This window comes from Sylvia atricapilla, chromosome Z (assembly GCF_009819655.1).
Source record: "Sylvia atricapilla isolate bSylAtr1 chromosome Z, bSylAtr1.pri, whole genome shotgun sequence".
Lineage (NCBI taxonomy): Eukaryota > Metazoa > Chordata > Aves > Passeriformes > Sylviidae > Sylvia > Sylvia atricapilla.
Window position 1 is genome coordinate 72,263,611 of NC_089174.1, and position 19,221 is coordinate 72,282,831.

Genomic DNA, 19,221 nt, shown 5'->3' on the forward strand with positions numbered 1-19,221 from the left:
ACCATGCTCTGACCAACTGAGGTAATCTGCTCATGCTTTTTGCCTTTCTCCACTCCTTTCAACATGAAGAAAACTGAAAAAAAAAACATTTGACTTATTCCAAAAGTTAACAGTAAGGAGGTGTGCTTGCATCTCTATAATAAAACAGAACAGGCAATATATGTTCAAATGTGAAGCTGCTTTAAGATCTGTTTAGTTACTGCCTTCTCCAGACGAATCAGAGGTAGAAAACTAAGGATCTGAGTATCTAATTCATGGGAATATAAAATGGGAGTGCATTTCTACACACTTTCTCACATATCCTCAGTGCGAGTTCTTTGTAACAGAATTTAAAAAAGTTTTGGGAACAGAACAAAACAAGAAAACAAACAAACAAAAAAGAAGACTAGGAAACTGTTTGGGACGCAGAAAAGGAAAACTACTTCGATGTCCTTGTTCATTCTTTCACCATTGTCTGCATGATTTACCAAAATCAGCATGATTTAAGTCAAATCAATCTTGGTATCTCAATCTATTCCTTCTCTTTAAATATTCACTTTTTTTACTGAGTAATTCAATCACATTTGCAGGGGAGGGATGCTACAAGAGCTAAAAGGATGCTGCTAAAATCTGAGCTACTAATTCAATTACTGAAAAAATTCCACTCCAGCAACAGTTACGAGGCTGCAGCTTTTCAAATCTCATATATTGCTCACCTGCAAAGATACATTTGCTTCATGTCAGAAGGTAATTTTTTAAAAGATTTTTTAGTTTGGATGTTAAATCTTTCTCATTCTATACTAAAAATCTTCATCAGAGATATTAATAGTGCAGAAAACAAATTCATGCTTTAAGATACCAGGATATATGCTTGTAAATTCCTAGAATCATGCCTAAAACTCCCATCTTTTCAGTGTTATATAATAATGCATGATTTTAAATGCAATGTCAGGTAAGTCATTGATTGATTTACACATCTTATACACAAACCAGAGCTGAAAAGTTAAATTTAGAGTATTGTAAATTTAATTTTCAAAATCTCATGACAGAAGACATGAGTACTATTAGTGAAATAAACTTCAAATGTACAGTCTATGAGGCTTTCTATAAAATGTTATGAAAATCCCTCTGAATTCAGTTTTAGGAGCAACTAGAGGCTCTCCATCAGTTTCTCCAGCACACGGACTTCCTGACAATCTGCAGTATCTACTGATCAATGATGAGCTTGCTTTTTCTTGTTCTTTTTCAATGTCATTTTTGTTCTTAACATATACGACAAAGATAAATGGAATTTTTTTCCTTGAAGAATATATTCACATCTGCAATGAACTTATAAAGCTGAATGCTGAGAAAACTCATGATATGCGCTCAAGAAAGTATCATTTAGAAAGTAATAAAAGAAAAGAGACAGTTAAAAAAAAAAACAAATTGAAATCTTCCAGCAGTATATTATGAGTAGGTAAAACTACCTGAACAGCTGTCAGCAACAATTTCATCTGCCATGAATTTTAACTACTTAATATTCACTATGTGAGCAATGAAGTTGCCAAATCTGAAGCCATTTAATTAGATGTTATATGTGAAAGAAAAGAAAGTGTAGGGAAAAACAAACAAACAACAAAAAAACCAAACAAGAACAACAACCAGGAAATAGAAGGACAACAGTAAAAAAAAAACAACAAAAACTCCCATCCAAACAAAAAACATCAACAACCCCCAGATAGCAAAATTAACTATTAAAGAAGTTTATTCCCCTGAAAAATCACAGAATAGAACAGAGTCACAGAATGGAATATGTTGTGTTGGAAAGGACCCATTAGGGTCATCAAGTCCAACTCCTGGCCTGGCAGAGGACACCCCAATAATCAAACTATGGATCAGAAGCATGTTAACTAAATACGACAAGAACTACCATATGAACTCTCTTCTAGCCCAGTACTACTTATATTCCAGTACTTTTCTAATAATTTTAAGGTGGTCTGCATCACAGCCATAGAAATGCTTTGGTTTTCTATTCTGTTTTTCATAAGCACATGCACACACAGAAGCAAGGAATCAGATACAATGAAGGGAAATAAAACCAAGAAAAGTGTATTCAAGTCTTGGGGTGGCATTCTTTTCAGGAAACTAAAATAATTGTGGCAATGGTATGAAAATGTTTCTAGGAGCTGCTTTTCCAAAACAATACTAGTAGTCCCTGAATTTCAACTCCAATCCTTCTCTGATGTGCTCCCTAACTTTCTGACTGGCATCATTATAGCCACCAAACTCGATGCTAACTTTGCTCAGTACTGTATGAGAAAAAGCATTAAACACTTCAGCCTTTGTTGTAATCTGCACTGACAATTTTAGTCCCTTCATTGAGTAGTGAAGTATTCTTTGTCTCCCAGTCCACTATATATATATTCTTAAAAAGATTTCCTGCTACTTTCAAGTAATCTTTATTTTTTTTCTGGGCTGGATATTTCTTAGAAGAAAGCTTTTTGGTTTGCTTTGGCTTTGTAATGCTTAGATTCAGACATCTGACCTAAGTTCTCACTTTCCATCATGTTTCTTTCCTGTGTTTGAGACTACAATGCTGATCAAGGTCAAACTCCTACTGCTCTTCCAATACTTCCTACATGTTGGAAAATTTTATTCTCAAGCTCATTAATGCAGTCTTTCCCTAACCTAATTTCTTCTTTCCCTTCTATACTTTCTAAGAATCATAAGCTTATATTTCAAAGTTGCTCTCCCGTAAGGGTTCAGTCAAATCTTTCAAGTAAGACCCTCTGGATAAAGTTATTTTAATGTCTATACACTATATTTGGGTTATCTAAATTCAGATCCATAGGTATCTCTGACTCAGGATTTAGCCAAGGCCTAGGCATGTAAATATACTTGTGCAGTCGAAAGCCCCAACTAACCATCTACATATTTAAGATACAAAGTTTTCTATACTTACTATACATATACATATATAAAAATGCATTATATAAGCATACTATGGCAACTAGAATTCTACCACTTGTGCCAAAAGCAGCTGGTACTATGGCAGGTCTAAGAAGTTCAGTGTCCATCCTGTAACAAATACAATTCTCAAAAAAAAGCCTTTCCCCTGCCGTAGATCCATGAGACACACCCTCACAGCCACTGCCTAAGCACACACAGACTCATGAGTGAGCAATTAAGTAATACCAACAAAAGCTACAGCAAAAACAAAAGCTCAGTGGCTACAGCATTTGCACAGAAGGACTCCGATTCTATGTCCTTCATCCTGATCTGAGGTTTCACAGAAACACACATTAATGTAAAGTCTCTGCCTGTCCCAAAGCCATCCTCTAGCAGGGGTCACTTTGGAGTTCAAGGCTGGAGCATCCAGGTGACAAAAAGATTCTATTAGATGATTGTTTCACTTTAAATTGGTACTTACAGGCTTTTTATAGTAAACTGTCACTATGTAAAAATCCTGAAGAATTCCTCAGAACAGAGATGTTTTGAGCAAAGTTTTGCCAGTTAAAGCATTTGGAGGAATAGACATACACACACAAAACCAGTTCATTTCCAGTTTCCTCAATAAAACCAAATGTCATGATTTAGCACAGATAACAGGATACAAATAGCTTATTTCAGTCTGATTCTGTCCCTTAGTGACACATAGTTCATTGTACCTGAGAAAATGGTGCTCACTGATGTGACTGTGTTGTTACTAGGCAACCAGAGATAAAATGCAGGCCTTAATGATTTTTATTTAATGCATTTTTATGAGAAAGTACACTCTCTTTTTTTCCCTCTCTTGATATTATTTGAGGTGTAAATGCTATTTACCCAGGGAGATATATTTAGCCATCTTCTGTGATCTGAACAAGGAAATTATTCAAACTGGATATTCAAACAGCCAGTCAATAAATATTTCTAAACATATTGACCATTACCACTACCAAACACTTTCATGGCAGCAGTGGCTGAGATCTCAAACCACTTCACCAGGGAAAAACCTTCACTAGGTCTCACAGCAGAGATTAACAAGAAAACAAATAAGAGCTCAGGGTCATTTGGGACATGTTACAGACATTTATGTACTCTTCTGCGGCAGAAAGCTAGAGCCCAAGCCTATATCACCTTTTCCCATGCTGTCATGACACCGATCTGGCAAGGTCACACCATGTTTTCTCCTGTGGCCTCGAGTAGCCCCAATTCCCTACAAAAAAGAGGTGTCATGACCAAAAGCCCCAGTGGGGCTCTGCTCAGAGGCATCTCTACAGGAAGATGCACATTTAAGAAGCACCCTGTTACCATGGCCCTTGCTCTAGGAGTCTAGGCACATATCCAAGAGGCCTCACTGCAACTCCTAGCTGCCTCGCAGTTCATTTCCTATCACAAAATTCAATGGCTCTGTTGAGGGTCCTGTAAGCAGTGACACCTCCTCAATTCAGCTTGACCATCACTGAATGGTGTTGGAAGTGTTACCACATCAGTACCACCACACAACCTCTCAAATTTCTTCACATGCTATGCTCTTCCTTTTAATCTTTACAAGGGCTCGTGGCTTGTATGTAACTTCTGACCATTGAGTTTCTTTTGTATCAGCCAATTTCTCAACTGTCCAATCTTTGCTACAGGAGCAGGAAAGTGTTTATAGATCTGAAAAAAACCTGAAAGCCTCAGGCTGAGTGTGTGCTTGAGAGCTCAGGTTCAAACAAAGCTACAGGTCTGACTTGCATGCTTAACTTATGCAAGCTGAAGTGAGGAGATGAACTCCCTGCATCACTTCGCCTTTATGTATAACTCCAAAATAACATTATTTAGTATTTGTCTCTGTAAAGGTTGACTTCCAAATAACAGGAATCATGCAATTCAGCTGAAAATTTGATTTTGACCTTTAATAATGGGTCACCTTCAAATTAGAAATTCCATTAGACTTGGCAAAGTTAGATTTCTACAGACAGTTATCTGTTCCTCGGATAACCCATCCTTATTATCTTCATAGCAGGTTCTACTCCCTCTCATGTAGACAAAAGAGATGCATACAAGAGTTCAAAAAATTTGTGCAGATTTTGTGCAGTAAGCACTTGTTGCATTTCATTAGAAGCTTACAATCAATGTGTTTCTGAACCCAAAATGAGTACTGAATGGCTACTTATGACCATTTCCTCATTCAAAATAAACAAGGCTGAAAACTTAATCTGATTTTAAAAATCAGTAATTCTTCACTGTGTGTCCCAAACATAACAGGTTTGGGAAAGTCTGACTTTCCTCCTTCTTCAGATCCCTCTATGCACAGTCATTCTCGCTTCTCACAATTCAGGACAATTTTTAAGCAAACAATAGCTATCAGTCTGTGAGTTTGAGAAGTGAGAGATTTTTATCTCATCTTTTTTTTTTTTTCTCTTATCCTTCACATCCACAAAATTTCTCTGCCTCTGAATGGTTACAATTATTAAGTGTCAGTCTGTACTTCAGATAAGAGTATGTAAAACACCACACAGACTAAAACTAGAGAACAGCAGCATTAAGTAAAGAAAAAAAGTCTTCCATTGTGTATGCATGCCAGATTTCACAGCTCCTCAGGTTAACTTAGCAAGACACGTTAACAAATGTAATTGATCTCCAGTTAACTTCCTATTTTCAACAAGTTCACAGATACATTGAGATTGGATTTCCAGTAGTTTTTATTTCCAGTATTTTTATTAGTATCTTACTATGCCAAATGCCACTCCATACTTCTATCAATGATCAGAAACTAAAGTAAATCTCAGAAAAGTGGGAAACAATCCTGAAAACCCCAGTTAATCACTTTATCTTTGAAGGCAAGCCTGACCTGTAGCTATTTTGATGAAAAGGAGTGGGGTTGGCTTCAAATCTCTACTCTCAGAGACTAAAACTGTCTGCTTAAATTCAATTAAATGTTCGGTCAGTGAAAAACAGAAACAGAGCCAGGAAAAAAAACACCAGAATTTAGAAATCACTGCTGCCAAGACAGTATGTGAATTATTACCCTAAACAAATCCCTGTAAATGGGATTGAGAATTTCAATCTTCAGCCTTGAACAACATTAACTAAGGAGTTAGGCAAAACTCAAATTTTTAGTTGCCTCAGTTCCCTATTGATGAGCTAAGACAGCTTATAGTGCTCAGTACAAAAGATGTACTAGACACCATATAGAGGTACCTCTTTCTGATTCCCTGGGTTTTAACTCTTAAACCCAAACACAGCATTCTGAATTCCACTTTGAAAGAATGGCATTTAGATGTTAAGTCAAGGATGGTTCAAAGTATTTGTCCTAAATCTCTGGGTTTGCATCTTCATCTAATTTGTCCACAAAAAAACAGAATTGTGAAGTAATATTAATAATACATTTTGCAAAAGATTTAGAGTTTTATAAATGGTATTGAAAATGCAGTAAGACTCAAAATGGACACAGTATACAGATCTACTAGCAACTGATAAATGGAATTACAGCAAAAACGATGTTGCATCAGTTGCTCACTGACAAGAAAATTCTACCCTATCATACATGGATAGAAGAGCAGAAAGAGAGAATGAGATGGAATGTAGGTGGAAGGCTTTGATCTACTTAAATTCTTTAAATGCCAGACTGAACAAGGTGTGAAGGACAAGTATCTAGAAGGAAAAATTCTTTATTTAATTTTTAAAGAGAAAAATACTTGAAACCTTTCTTAAAAACAAAACATGAAAATGTTTTGCTGTATTCTTATTGTAAGTCATGTGGCAAATACCATCGTATTTTTGTGATAGTTCTGTAAGGCACATAGAAATAACTGAAGTTCCCAAATGTATTATCCAGAGATGCTTATATAACAAATATATTTTCCAAATAACATCTTACAAACAAACAAACCCCAAAGCCAACCCCCAAACAAAATAAACAAAAAACCCTGAAGAAATGAAAGCCTCTTCTATAAACCATTTAGTAGAAATAGTCTAGAAGAGTTTGTCTTGATCTTACTGCCAAACTGTATTTAGCTTTTATTAGGCATATTAAAAAATTTACCAGAGTCAAAAAAACCCTAATAGAGCAGCCTATCTTTTATATATTACTATGCTTTAGCAACTCTCCAGGCACCAATATTTTTCTAGTGTAGGCTGCTTCATGTTTTTAAATATTATCATTTCAGACAAAGAAAAACGGCAAAAAGATTGGAAGAAAATTCTAGATCATCTAGTCCATCCTCTTTCTCAAGACACAGAAAAATATCTGTATCTCACTATGGACTGCTATTTATGTAATTTATTGAATTTTAGAGACACCAATTGTGGTAGCTCTATAGTTTGCCTAATCTATGTTGTTACATACTTGATTTTATTTTCAAGAAGTTTTGCATAAAGTCTTATGTGAATCTTCTCAAGCCCACCCTAAGCCTCTTTTTCTCTTTCATCCACACATTACTTTATTTAACAAATCTGAAGACTCTTGCTTTGTTTCCCTTTCAAAGGCTGATCACAGCGAACATGAAGTCCTAGTCAGCATCAGATGTACAGCAACAAAGGAATTAATCACCAAAGCAGAGCATAGTGTCAGGAGAAGGCAATCTAAGGAGAGAGGTTAGACCACTGTCCCTGATTTGAAATCCTGCAGTGATCTGTAATCCCCCCAGCCTGTCTCCAGAACACCATGTAAGATAAAGGGGTATGTTGACTGTATCAGTATAGGGCTTAATATTTTTCAATTTCCTACCTCTACTACAGTTGTCTTTGCAGCTTTGCACATAGGTTGGTTGAAGTTTCTTGCAGTTTTCCTGAAAAAAACAAAACGAAAATTAATAAATATTAAAGGCCGCAACAGTACAATGAAAGACTGTTCAGAGGTAAGCCAATAGAGGAATGTCTGTATTTTACGCATCACAAAGATTTTTGCCAAATACCTGGAGAACTAATTAAAAAAAAAGTACAAGAGAGAAAAAAGTATTATGGAATTACACAAGATGCATCTGAAATGAAATTATATTTTCTACATTAGAAAATATTTATCACAGCTCTTTTACTTTTAATCAGCACACTGTTTAATTGAAATTAGGTATGTTACTGATATCTTCATTTATTGGATCCAAAAGCAGCAGCAAGCTGGACTTTGTACAATGCCTTTATTTCACTGCACAAAGAATGAAATTAATCTCCACAGGGGACCAGCACCAAGCCTAACAATCTCTAAAGTACGCTTTCCTAACTCAGACTAGGACTTGGGATAGCACTTTACCCAGTAGTAAATGCAATCCAATTCTCTTAATTAAACATAAATAAATAAATAAATAGATAATAAATAAACAAAACCCCTATGTAAGTTTCGGCACTTAATGTAAGACTCTAGCATTCACCTTAAGCATTCCCACAAAGCATTTCTGTACCAAGGAAATAGAACTCCTAGAGAATAACAGCAACACTTGACTGTTGGGAACCTATGTATACTGCGTTGGGAACTGCACTAAGATCCTAACAGGCACAGGGGAAACAAGTGACCTGTGTCAGCCGCTCTACATATTTTTCAGAAACCCCCCAAAAAACTGTGTGGTACGTTTAATAATTAAGAAGTACTATGAAAGTTTAAGTGGTGTTCCACTGCTGGCTTTTCATGGTCTTTCTCTATTAAAAAGCAGAATTCTTGAAAATTTTTCATCAAAATCCATGAAACTAGGTTTCAAGGTAAGACCTCCTTTCCCACACCGTTTTTCCACAGAAGCATTTTTCCCCCTGACCATCCTTATTTCACAGACTCACAGAATCATTCAAGCTGGGAAAATTCTCTAAGACGATGGAGTCCAACAGCCGACCTGCAAGGTGCTCTCCCCTCTCCCTCCTTCCCTGGGCGCCGCAGCCGCTCCGAGCCTCGGGGCGCTGCTGCCACCGCGTGGACAAAGCCCGACACCAACAGGCAGCTCGGGCAGGACTCCGGGACACATACCGACACCATCAGAGCTACGCCCAAAGACGCCTATCTTGGGGAAACGCCGTTTTACTGGCAACATACAGAAGCTGTAAAGCCTTTGACAAAGGGTCAGCCCTGTCCTGGAGGCATCAGGCCCAGCACGGCCAGCCGGGCAAGGGAGGGATTGTCCTGCTCTGCACCGCACTGGGGCAGCTTCACCTGAGTGCTGGGGGCAGCTTTGGGTGCCACAACACAAAAAAGATACTAAACTATTAGAGATTGTCCAAGGAGGGTCTCAAGGATGATGAAGGGCATTAAGAGGAAGCCAAATCAGGAGCGGCTGTGGTGACTTGCTGCTCTGTTCAGCCTGAGGGAGACTTGGGGAAGACCACACTGCAGCTACTACTTCTTGAAAGGGAAAGAAGACGGGCAGGCACTGATCTCTTCTCTGTGGTGGCCAGTGACAGGACCCGAGGGAATGGCCTGAAGCTGCGTCAGGAGAGGTTTAAGCTGAACATCTGAAAAAGGTTTTTCACCCAGAGGGTGGCTGGGCACTGGAACAGGCTCCCCAGGGCAGTGGTCACAGCACCAAACATGACAGAGCTCAAGAAGCATTTGGACAATGGTCTCAGGCACATACTGTGACTCCTGGGAATGGTGCTGTGCAGGGCCAGGGGATGGACTTTGATGATCCTTGTGCGTCCCTTCCAACTCAACAAATTCTATGATTCTATTAATAACTTCTGCGCATGGGTCTTCTTGGTAGCTATACAAACCCAAAAGAAGCTTATAACAGTAAGAAATAAAAGAAAAACACTCCAGAACATGAATTTATGCTCTCCTGTGAGAGACGAATATAACACAAGTTAATAGTGATTCAGGAAAAGCTACCCTAAATTAGGCAGAGTAGCAAATGAGATGAAAAACAAGAGTTATAAAAGCAGAAATAAAATAGCTGAGAAATGGATAGCTGAGAAAGGAAGATGACAAAACTAACAATTCAATATTGTATCCCATGTAACTACTTTTCTGACCCAAAGACTTTCCCAAGACTGTAGCGGCTACTCTGCCAGTAAAAAAACCTGAAATAAAATTATTTTTACATAAGGAAAAAACTACCAGAAAGCATTTCAATGCTAATTTGACATTAAGAAGAGCTAATGGTCTCTAATCTGACACAATTTATAAAAGCTTCTGCCATTTGAACTGTTGAGTTAGTAAAGTTGTTTCAGAAGCAGCAGTCTTTTACAGGATCAAAGGCTTTATTTCTAAAGAACACACCACCCGGAAGTTTTACAGGATCAAAGGCCTTATTTCTAAAAAGCAAATCATCTAAAAGGAAAAAAAACCCAGAAGCATTACATTTCTTTTCCAACACAGAATAATGTTAAGGGGTTAGCATCAGGAAATTCAAAAATTTGCTAGACATTTTTATTTTATTAGCTTTTTTATTTTAAGAAATTTTCCTGAGACCTAGACTCAGCTCCACAAAGTTCTACTGTTCCACTGGATTTCTAAGCTGACTGAAAGGCATGACATCTTTTCTCCCAGAGGCAAAAGATACCAAACTAGTTCATAGGAGACTAAACCAACAAACTACATCCACTACGTACCTAATGATACGAAGGTGCAGAGACATCTCAGGTATGAACTGAATGTATGTTTTGCAGAACCAGTTGAAGCATGAAGAGATGAACTGACATGACTGTGACAGAAGAGGTTCCGACTCAAGTTATCCCTTCAACATTTCTGTTTCTTTGTCAATAGTCTATTTTCATCAGCAACAAGCCACATATTTGCTTGTAAAGTCAAAGTACACTGGGCTGGAACAACCAGCAGAATGGTACCAGATGAAAAGGGCAGGGAGCCAAAGGAGGCAGACAAATCACTCTCCATGATATTTGAAAAGTCATGGCAGTCAGGTGAAGTACCAGGTGACTGGAAAGAGGGAAAGATGGTTCTCATCTTTAAAAATTATATAAACGAGGGTCCCAGGAACTACTGACCTGTCAGCCTCACTTCTCTGCTTGGAAATATCATGGCGCACACTCCTGGAAGATGTGTGAAGTCACAGGGAGGACAGGGAGGTGATTCAGGATAGCCAGCAAAACTTCACATTGGTTAGGCAAGTCCTGCCTAGCCAATATAGTAGTCTTCTGTGATGGAGTGACTACATCAGTGGATGGGAAATAGCTATAGATGTCATTTCTCTGCACTTCTGTAAAGCCTTTCACATGGCTTTGCAGCCCCACAACATTATTGTCTCTAATTTGGAGATGGATTTGATTGCATAGACTGGTAGATGAGGAATTGGTTCAACAGTCACATACAAAGGTTAATGTTCAATGGCTCAGAGTCTCAACGGATATCAATGACAAATTATGTCCCTCAGGGGTCTGTACTGAGTGTTGTTGTTATCTTCATTAATGACATAAATGAAAGAATCAAGTGCACCCTCAGCAAATTACAGATGACACCAAGCTGAGTGGTTGAGTGTTGACACTTCTGAAGGGTAGGATGCCATCCAGAGAGACTTGGACAAGCTCAAGAAGTGACCCTTGGGAATCTGATGAGGTTTAACAAGGCCAAGTGCTGGTGCTGCACCTGGGTAGGGAGAACTCCTGGTGTCAGCACAGGCTGGGCATGAAGAGCCAGAGCAGCCCTGCCCAGAAGGACTTGGGGGTGCTGGTGGGTGAGAGGCTGGACATGCCCCGGCCATGGCACTGACAGCCCAGAGAGCCAAACGTGTCCTGGGCTGCATCCAGAGCCCCGTGGGCAGCAGGGGAGGAAGGGGATTCTGCCCCTCTGCTCTGCTCTGGTGACATCCACCTGGAGCTCTGCACCCAGAGCTGGGGTCCCAGCATATGGGAAGGACATGGACCTGTTGCAGCCAGTCCAGAGGCTACCAAGATGATCAGAGGTCTGTAGAACCTCTCCTACAAGGAAAGGCTGAGAGAATTTGAATTGTAAAGCCTGGAAAAGAGAAGACTTTAGCGTGACCAAATTACAACCTTCCAGTACCTGAAGGGAGTACTCAACATAGATGGACTTTGCACAAGGGCATGTGGTGACAAAACAAGGGAGAATGGCTTCAAATTGAAAGAGAGGAGGTTTAGATTTGATATTAGGGAGAAGTTCTTTACTGAGGGTGGTGAGGAACTGAAACAGGTTGACAAGAGAAGTTTTGAATGCCCTATCCCCAAAAGCGTTCAAGGCCAGGCTGGATGGAGCTCTAAACAACCCAACCCAGTGAAGGGTGTTCCTGCCCACAGCCAGAGGCTAGAACAGGATGATATTTACATTCCCTTCCAAACCAGCCCATTCTGGGATTCTCTGACTATCCACAGAAGCAGCGGCACTCCCTGATGCTGTCAATAATGAGCAAAGTTCCAAGGGAGGTTAAGATCTTTGTTAGACAAAAGCTCACCACTGCGAAGTGGCACAGAATAGTCCACTGAGCATGAAGATGCCTAACATGAAAGCCACCACAACATGCTGTATGGAACAAAAGATCTAAGGCTCATGAAGTATAACTTTTAAAAAACCAAAACAGTTTTAAAAACAGCTTTCTGAAGAAGTTGGTGCCATTCTGAATTCCATGAAAACAGTATAGCTTGATGCATGAGAATAGGGAAAAAAAAAAAAAAAGCCTGTGGTCCAACTATGTGTACCTAAAATACATCCTCTAAATTTATAAAAACTCTTAGCTTGAGGGTGATTAACATCTTGGCAGACACCTACACCATTGCTACTGGCTTCAGAGAGTCACAGGAAACACACTATAAATAGTACCACACTGCTGTGAAGTGGTAGCAGATGGCAAGTTATAAGATGACCCTATGTTTCTCTGTTCTGTGTTATCAGATAATCATGTCTCATCCAGAAACAGAATAGGTCACTGCTTATCATAAGTGAAATCCTTTGAACTAGCAATATTCTATATGGTGTAGGACACCAGATGATGATTAGCTTCCATCTTCAATCAGTAACAGTTGAAGGGAGGAGTCAAAATTTTTAGGTCTTCACCCCAGATGGAAGTAGTATCTGTTATCAGCTGCATTTTTGTGAATGTAGGAGACATAATGAAGACTTCTGAAAGGAACAGAAAGAAGGAAAGGCATAGAGAACAACAGGACATAAAGGAAGAGGGTAAAAGGAGAACACAACCAGTCTGTTTCTGTGGAGAATGAAAACTTTTGAGAGATATCTACTATGCATCACTAGAAAGATACAGGATAAAAGCTCAGGATCAAACAAAGACAAGGCCAAGGGGGAAGAGTGTTTCCTGTATTCAATGTACCAGAGCCTAAGGAAGAGCAGTTTAGCAGCCATCAAATTCATCTGCACACACACAAAGAAGTTAAGCTTTTAACCAGAAACCATACTGTCTTACCAGTAGACAAGTCAGGATGTCAAGAATTGGGCAAAATAAAAACTTATTTCTTACTTTTCAAGTATTTTAATTTAGTATTAATTATGTGGATATATAAATATATATACACATGCACACACATACATACATACATAAAGAAAAGTGTTACTTTACAGGTATTATTTTATACACATATTTTTCAGTTGCTTTTCCAACTCCTTGTTTGTTCTAATACAAAGACTCTCAGTCAGCATGTGCTTGAAATAAACTGGAAGTGATAACTGCAACACTTACCTTTTCATCTGATAGCCATAAGACAAACAAATAAAAACCAGGCATTAAACATAAGCAAACCTCTCTCCTGCTTCAGTTCAGAACTAACCAGAACACAAACACAGCAACTTGTATAAAAGATTTTCTCAGTAGTGCAACATGAAATTTTTCATTGCAAAGATGTTTAAATTCATATGATGCCTTTCCCTACACCACTGAGATGAAACCAACTTTAAACACAGTTTTCTCTACACAGAATCAGTTTTCCTATCACTGACTGGCCAGAAGACTGGCTCAATTCCCTTCTGTTGTACATGGACCTGTACTTCTTGGGTCAGCCTTTAATTGCTCAAGAAAAAGGACACAAACAAACATGAAAATTGAAAGAAAGAGAGTGTCATTAAATTTCTCAACAGTCGTCATAACAAGTCTGTTGTGTCTCATTTTTAACTATGAGTGCTTTATTTCATAGCTATGTTTGAATTCTCAAAAGTCATTAGAAAAAGCAATTATATTTTGGTGTTTTATAGCAGTGTAATTTGACAGTAGGGAAAGGCAATATGAAAGAATGTGAAATCAGTAAAACATTATTTTGCCATAACACAGGAGACAGGATTCTTCTCAGTCATCACCTAAACTGTAAAATAATCTTTCCCACCAGTAAACAAGCCATACCTGAAAATTATGTTTCCTGCACGATCAGCCTTCCATGCCTTCACAAGAGCAAAATCTCCTGTAATCGATTTTTCCAGAATGAAATGACGGCCATCGAACTCCCTCACCTACAGGAAAAAGTAAAAAATTGAGATTTAGGTTTCTTCCAACAGATTTCATGTGTAATACTTATTTTAGGGGTCAATTTTGAAGGCTATTATATTTCAATTTCTTTCTGTACTCCATAAAATTTTAACTGAAAAACTGTATGACAACAGAGAGGCACAGAAAGCCATATAAACCCTAGTTTTATCATAGTGTCACGGTGAAACATCATGAGAATCTATATTCCTCCTGCTCCATCTACTGAAATGAGACATGCTTTGTCCTGCACATCTACCAGCTAACCAAAAACCAAAGTGCTAAACTAGAATTACTGAAAAAGTTCATAAGACCTGCCCATCATCAGAAACCCCAAATCCAAAATGAAGTCAATTCAAGACAAACTACTCAAATTATGTCATCTAACACACTGCCTTTTCATTTGGTTTTCCATGCATTTTTGATCAGTATTTGGAATGAGTGATACTGTGCCTAAAGCCGCATTATGGAACAGGGACAGAGCTAGTCTTTTAATACAGTAAAGAGAGATGAAAGATCGCCTATCTTTGCAATGTAGCAGGTAAGAGTATACACAAATATTACTTGGGAGCTTTTTAAAATTGCTGAAAGCGGAAGGAAGTATGAGAAAAGTGTATCAGACGTCACTTTGCCAGTACCATAAAAGGAGATCTGATCCTTTAAAAAATGATGCTTCTATGCAAAATGGATGTGGAGAATGGAATCGAACAAATCATGCTAGTCATGTTATTAGCACCCCACAGTTAATACACGGCGGAGAGTAAGAGAGATTTTCCCACAAATGTCAAAAGAAAAACAAACGAAGAAAAATGTTATTAAATTATAAGCTTGTTAATGAACAAAACATTCCTCCAAGTGGTAAAACATCATAATGCAGTAAAAAAAATTAAGGGAATATAAAATACTAAGACAATGTCTAGGTACTGCAAATAGTAATGTATAAAATACATGAAAACCATAGGTTAGGGTGGAATTATCTTTACCCCAGAAATGTTCTTGAGGTGAAAGTTTATGTTGTATGCAGCATAACTGGAATACACAATATTAGCCCCACCCATTTCTTCAAGAAAAATTATGGTAGCAAGATATCTCTTCCCTTTCCTACAACCAATTTCAAAATGAAACCCTTGTTTCTCCCTTGAAAGCCACAGTCTTTTTATTTCTTCACAGTTTTAAAAACTGAAACTAAAATGCATTTCAAATGTAGAGAAATGCATTTCCTGAAATTTGTGACAATTGAGCTCTTCCCAGTTTTACATGAGAATGCCCCATTTCTTCTAAGGCTGAAGCTCATGTACAGCTGCAGGGCTGCTTACTGCATAGTAATATATTTAAAGAGCACCTGCCCCACTAACACAAGATAGCTCTATGTTCTACAGTGGCATGGTACAAAATTTTGTTTGAATACACAGCAAACATGGGCAAAGAATGGTCAAGTGAAGAGTAACTCAGCAAGGCAGGCTTTCCTTTGGACCAGGTCTTGATGCTAAATCACTCTAGAACTGTAAAAACTTTACATCACCGAAGACAGCAGTAAGCAGTGGAAGCAAAGCTAATGTGTCTGGTACCACAGACATCTAGTCAACTGAATACAGTGAAGTTAAACTTAACTCCTTCTTAAACTCCTGTTTGTCTTGTAAATATTTTAGAAATTAATTTTTCAATAGCGAAGGCTTCCTAATGGCAATCAGACCTCTTACCTCTCTTGGCTGGCTGGCAATGGCAATGGTGCCATCTGTGTTGTACTTGATGGGTGCACCTCCTTCTTGCACCAGCGTCCCATAGCCAGTACTGGTGTAAAATGCTGGGATTCCTGCTCCTCCTGCTCTAATACGTTCAGCAAGAGTACCCTATGGGAAAACACATTTAAGAAATCATCATCTGGGAACAACAAATCCAACTTTCGATGAATGGCTTGCATTAACTTTATTTTATATCCTGTAATTTGTAGCTTTTCCTTCTGTACACAGTAGACAGATGTGATAATCTATTTCTTCCTCACATTTTAACTTTCCTGTATGGGACTACTACTGGATATGGCAAGAAATGCTTGACACACAGCAATTAACTGCTCAAGATGACACTGTCATACACCTACCTGCTGAATACCAGGGCCCAGCACTTGGCTACTTCTCCTCTCCTTCAGTTTCCCAACCCATTATTCTTGAGAACAGCAGAGTTCTTTTTTCTTTCCCACCTGGCTACGTACACTAGAAGGCTTTTCTTCTCTGACAGTCCTGAACATTGACATTCATTCTTCAACATTCTAAGAAAAACTTCAGAACCCACTCCTAGTTGAAACAGCCAAGCATGGCATATGGACAAAGGAAGACAGAGTCCAGTTATCTGGGTTGCCTGTGCCAAGAATACCAAAAAGCTAACAGAGCAGGTTTTATACTCTCTTTGACCACCCTGTCTGCACTTTTCCCCATGTCCAGCTATAGTGCAGGATAATAACCACAAAAATTCCTCATTCGCCTTAATTATGGACTTTTGGACAAAGACGTGTGTTTGCTTTTCATTATTGTCATTTCCGGGATTTTTTTTAATGTTCTCCTCTATTCAAAGCAACACAAGAACATCATGGTAAATCATCTAGTTTAACAGCCTCTAGAACACAGATTTGATTTTCCCCAGTTATCCTGGAAGTAGCACAATGGCTTCTGGTTTTCAAAATGGTAGCAAGAAGCAGATGCAAACCATGCAACAATACAGAGTCCTGTGTTCCAAGAAGCCTTAGCATTTCAAGATCTCACTGTAGCCTCTTCCTTACTGTGGAACAATAATACAAAAGTCTCCCACTTTGCGTAAGGTTATACCAAACTATTTTAGGAAAGACTATTTTTCTTGACACAAATATTTCAAATCCCCACATCCCCTAGCTAGTAATTAATTCACCTTACTGTTTCCCATTATATACTGTAGACCATTATTTCCATGCTGAATCTACATAGCTCATCTGTAATCCACAGAGCCAACTACATGTCTAAGGAGTTCATGGTCCTCTAGGTGAAAGGACTGAACATTAGCTAGGAAGGAAAAAATGCATTGTGAGATTTGTGACATTTGAGACATCAGACATGACAAGTGTCTGGCTATTTTCAGGTCTGCTGGCTGGCCATAAAAGGAACTTTTCCGCTCACATCTGTAATTCTAAGAAATATTCTCTCACAGCATCCTCATAGGCAAGCTCAGGAAGAGTGGACTGTATGAGATGGTAGTGAGATGGATTGAGAACCGTCTGAATGGCAGGTCTCAGAGGGCTGTAATCAGTGGCACAGGATGTAGTTAGAGGCCTGTCACCAGTGGTGCCCTCCAGGGGTCAATACCAGGCCCAGTATTGTTTAACTTATTCATCAGTGGCTTGGAGGAAGGGCAGATGCCTCCTCAGCACACTCACTGGTGACACCAAGCTGGGAGCAGTGGCTGATACCCGAGAGAGCTGTGTCCCCCTTCAGAGGGACCTTGGCAGGCTGGAGTGGTGGGCAAAGAAAAATCCGAAATTCATCAAGGGAAAAACCAGGGTCCTGCAGAGAAGCAATGATCCCTTGCACCTGTACAGGGACTGACCTGCTGGGAAGCTGCTTGGTGAGGAAGGAGCTGGGGGTCCTAGTGGGCAACAATCTGACCATGTGTCGTTGAAGCCAAGGCCAGCGGTATCCTGGAGTGCATCAGGAAGAACATCTACAACAGGTTCATGGGAGCTAACCCTGCCCCTCAACTGAGCCCTGATGAAGCCATGTCTGGACTGCTGTGTCCAGTTCTGGGCTCCTCAGGACAAGGAAGACATGGAACTCCTGGAGTGAGTCCTGGAGTGAAAAGTAACAAAGATGCTTAAGGAATGGGAGCATGTCTCTTACAAGGAAAGGCTGAGGGAGTGGACCTGTTCAGCCTTGAGCAGCAGTGACTGAGACGGGACCTTATCAATGCCTGTAAGTGTCTGAAGAAGTGGTGCCAAGACGAGACAGTTGGACTCTGTCCAGGGGTCCTGAGCAACAGGACAAGAGGCAATGGGCAGAAACTGATGCACAGAAGTTTCACTTGAACATAACGAAGAACTCCTTTACTGTGACACTGGCCACACACTGGAACAGGCTGCCCAGAGAGGTTGTGGAGTGTCCCTCACTGGAGATAACCAAGCACCATCTGGACACAATCCGCTGCCATGTGCTCTGGGATGACCCTGCTTGAGCAAAGAGGTTGGACCAGATGACCCACTGTGGCTCCTTCCAACCTGACCCATACTGTGACTCTGTGACTCACAATAGAGGGAGCTCAAGATACTATTCTTAAAAACTTAACACAGTCGTTTTTCCCAGAAACTTATATAAATATCTGGTTAAAGCTCAAATTTTATATGTCACTTCTGAAAATGGCGCACGCTAACATGCTATAGGCTTTAAAGTTGGAGCACCAACTTCAGAGAAGTTGATCTCAATAGAACATAACTGATACCGGGATTTTAGGATCCAATTGCATTCATGCTATTTGGGTAGCTTGGCAGTGCTAAAATAATTAAAAATACAGTGCTAAAAGGTCAAGCTTTAAATTTGCTCTTAACAGTATCCACAGATTAATTTTGTTAAGTTAATGAACAAGCCCAAAAAGGTTTTGTCTCACAATGAACAAAATCTCCGAATTTGATTCCTCCCCACTAGATAGCAGGCAATGCACATGCAATGTCCCCAAAACCCGCCACCAAGATGGGAAGAGAGCCGATCCTTGACTTCCTTCCCTTTTTATAAAGGGCCACAGTATACTTTAACTACTACTCTTCTGCCTTATGCAACTGAGAATGCTTTAAGCATTTTTCTACCGTCTTCAAAAAATAGTCTTCCGATTAATACAATCTGTTATTAATTAATAATTTTATTAAAAGAATTCACACAAATAACAGTCAGTTCTTAACAGATGCATGGCCCTAAGATGTATTGGCTTT

At 39.2% G+C, this 19,221-nt stretch overlaps 1 protein-coding gene across 1 annotated transcript in view; it reads right to left on the reverse strand.

Moving 5' to 3' along the window:
* Positions 1–19,221, reverse strand: part of OXCT1 (3-oxoacid CoA-transferase 1) — an 83,343-nt gene that overhangs the window by 46,975 nt on the left and 17,147 nt on the right. The window contains exons 5-7 of the mRNA XM_066339379.1: positions 15,983–16,132; positions 14,163–14,269; positions 7,658–7,718 (exon numbers count right to left, since the gene is read on the reverse strand). Of these exons, the coding sequence (XP_066195476.1) occupies positions 7,658–7,718; positions 14,163–14,269; positions 15,983–16,132 (318 nt within the window). The remainder of the gene's footprint in view (positions 1–7,657; positions 7,719–14,162; positions 14,270–15,982; positions 16,133–19,221) is intronic.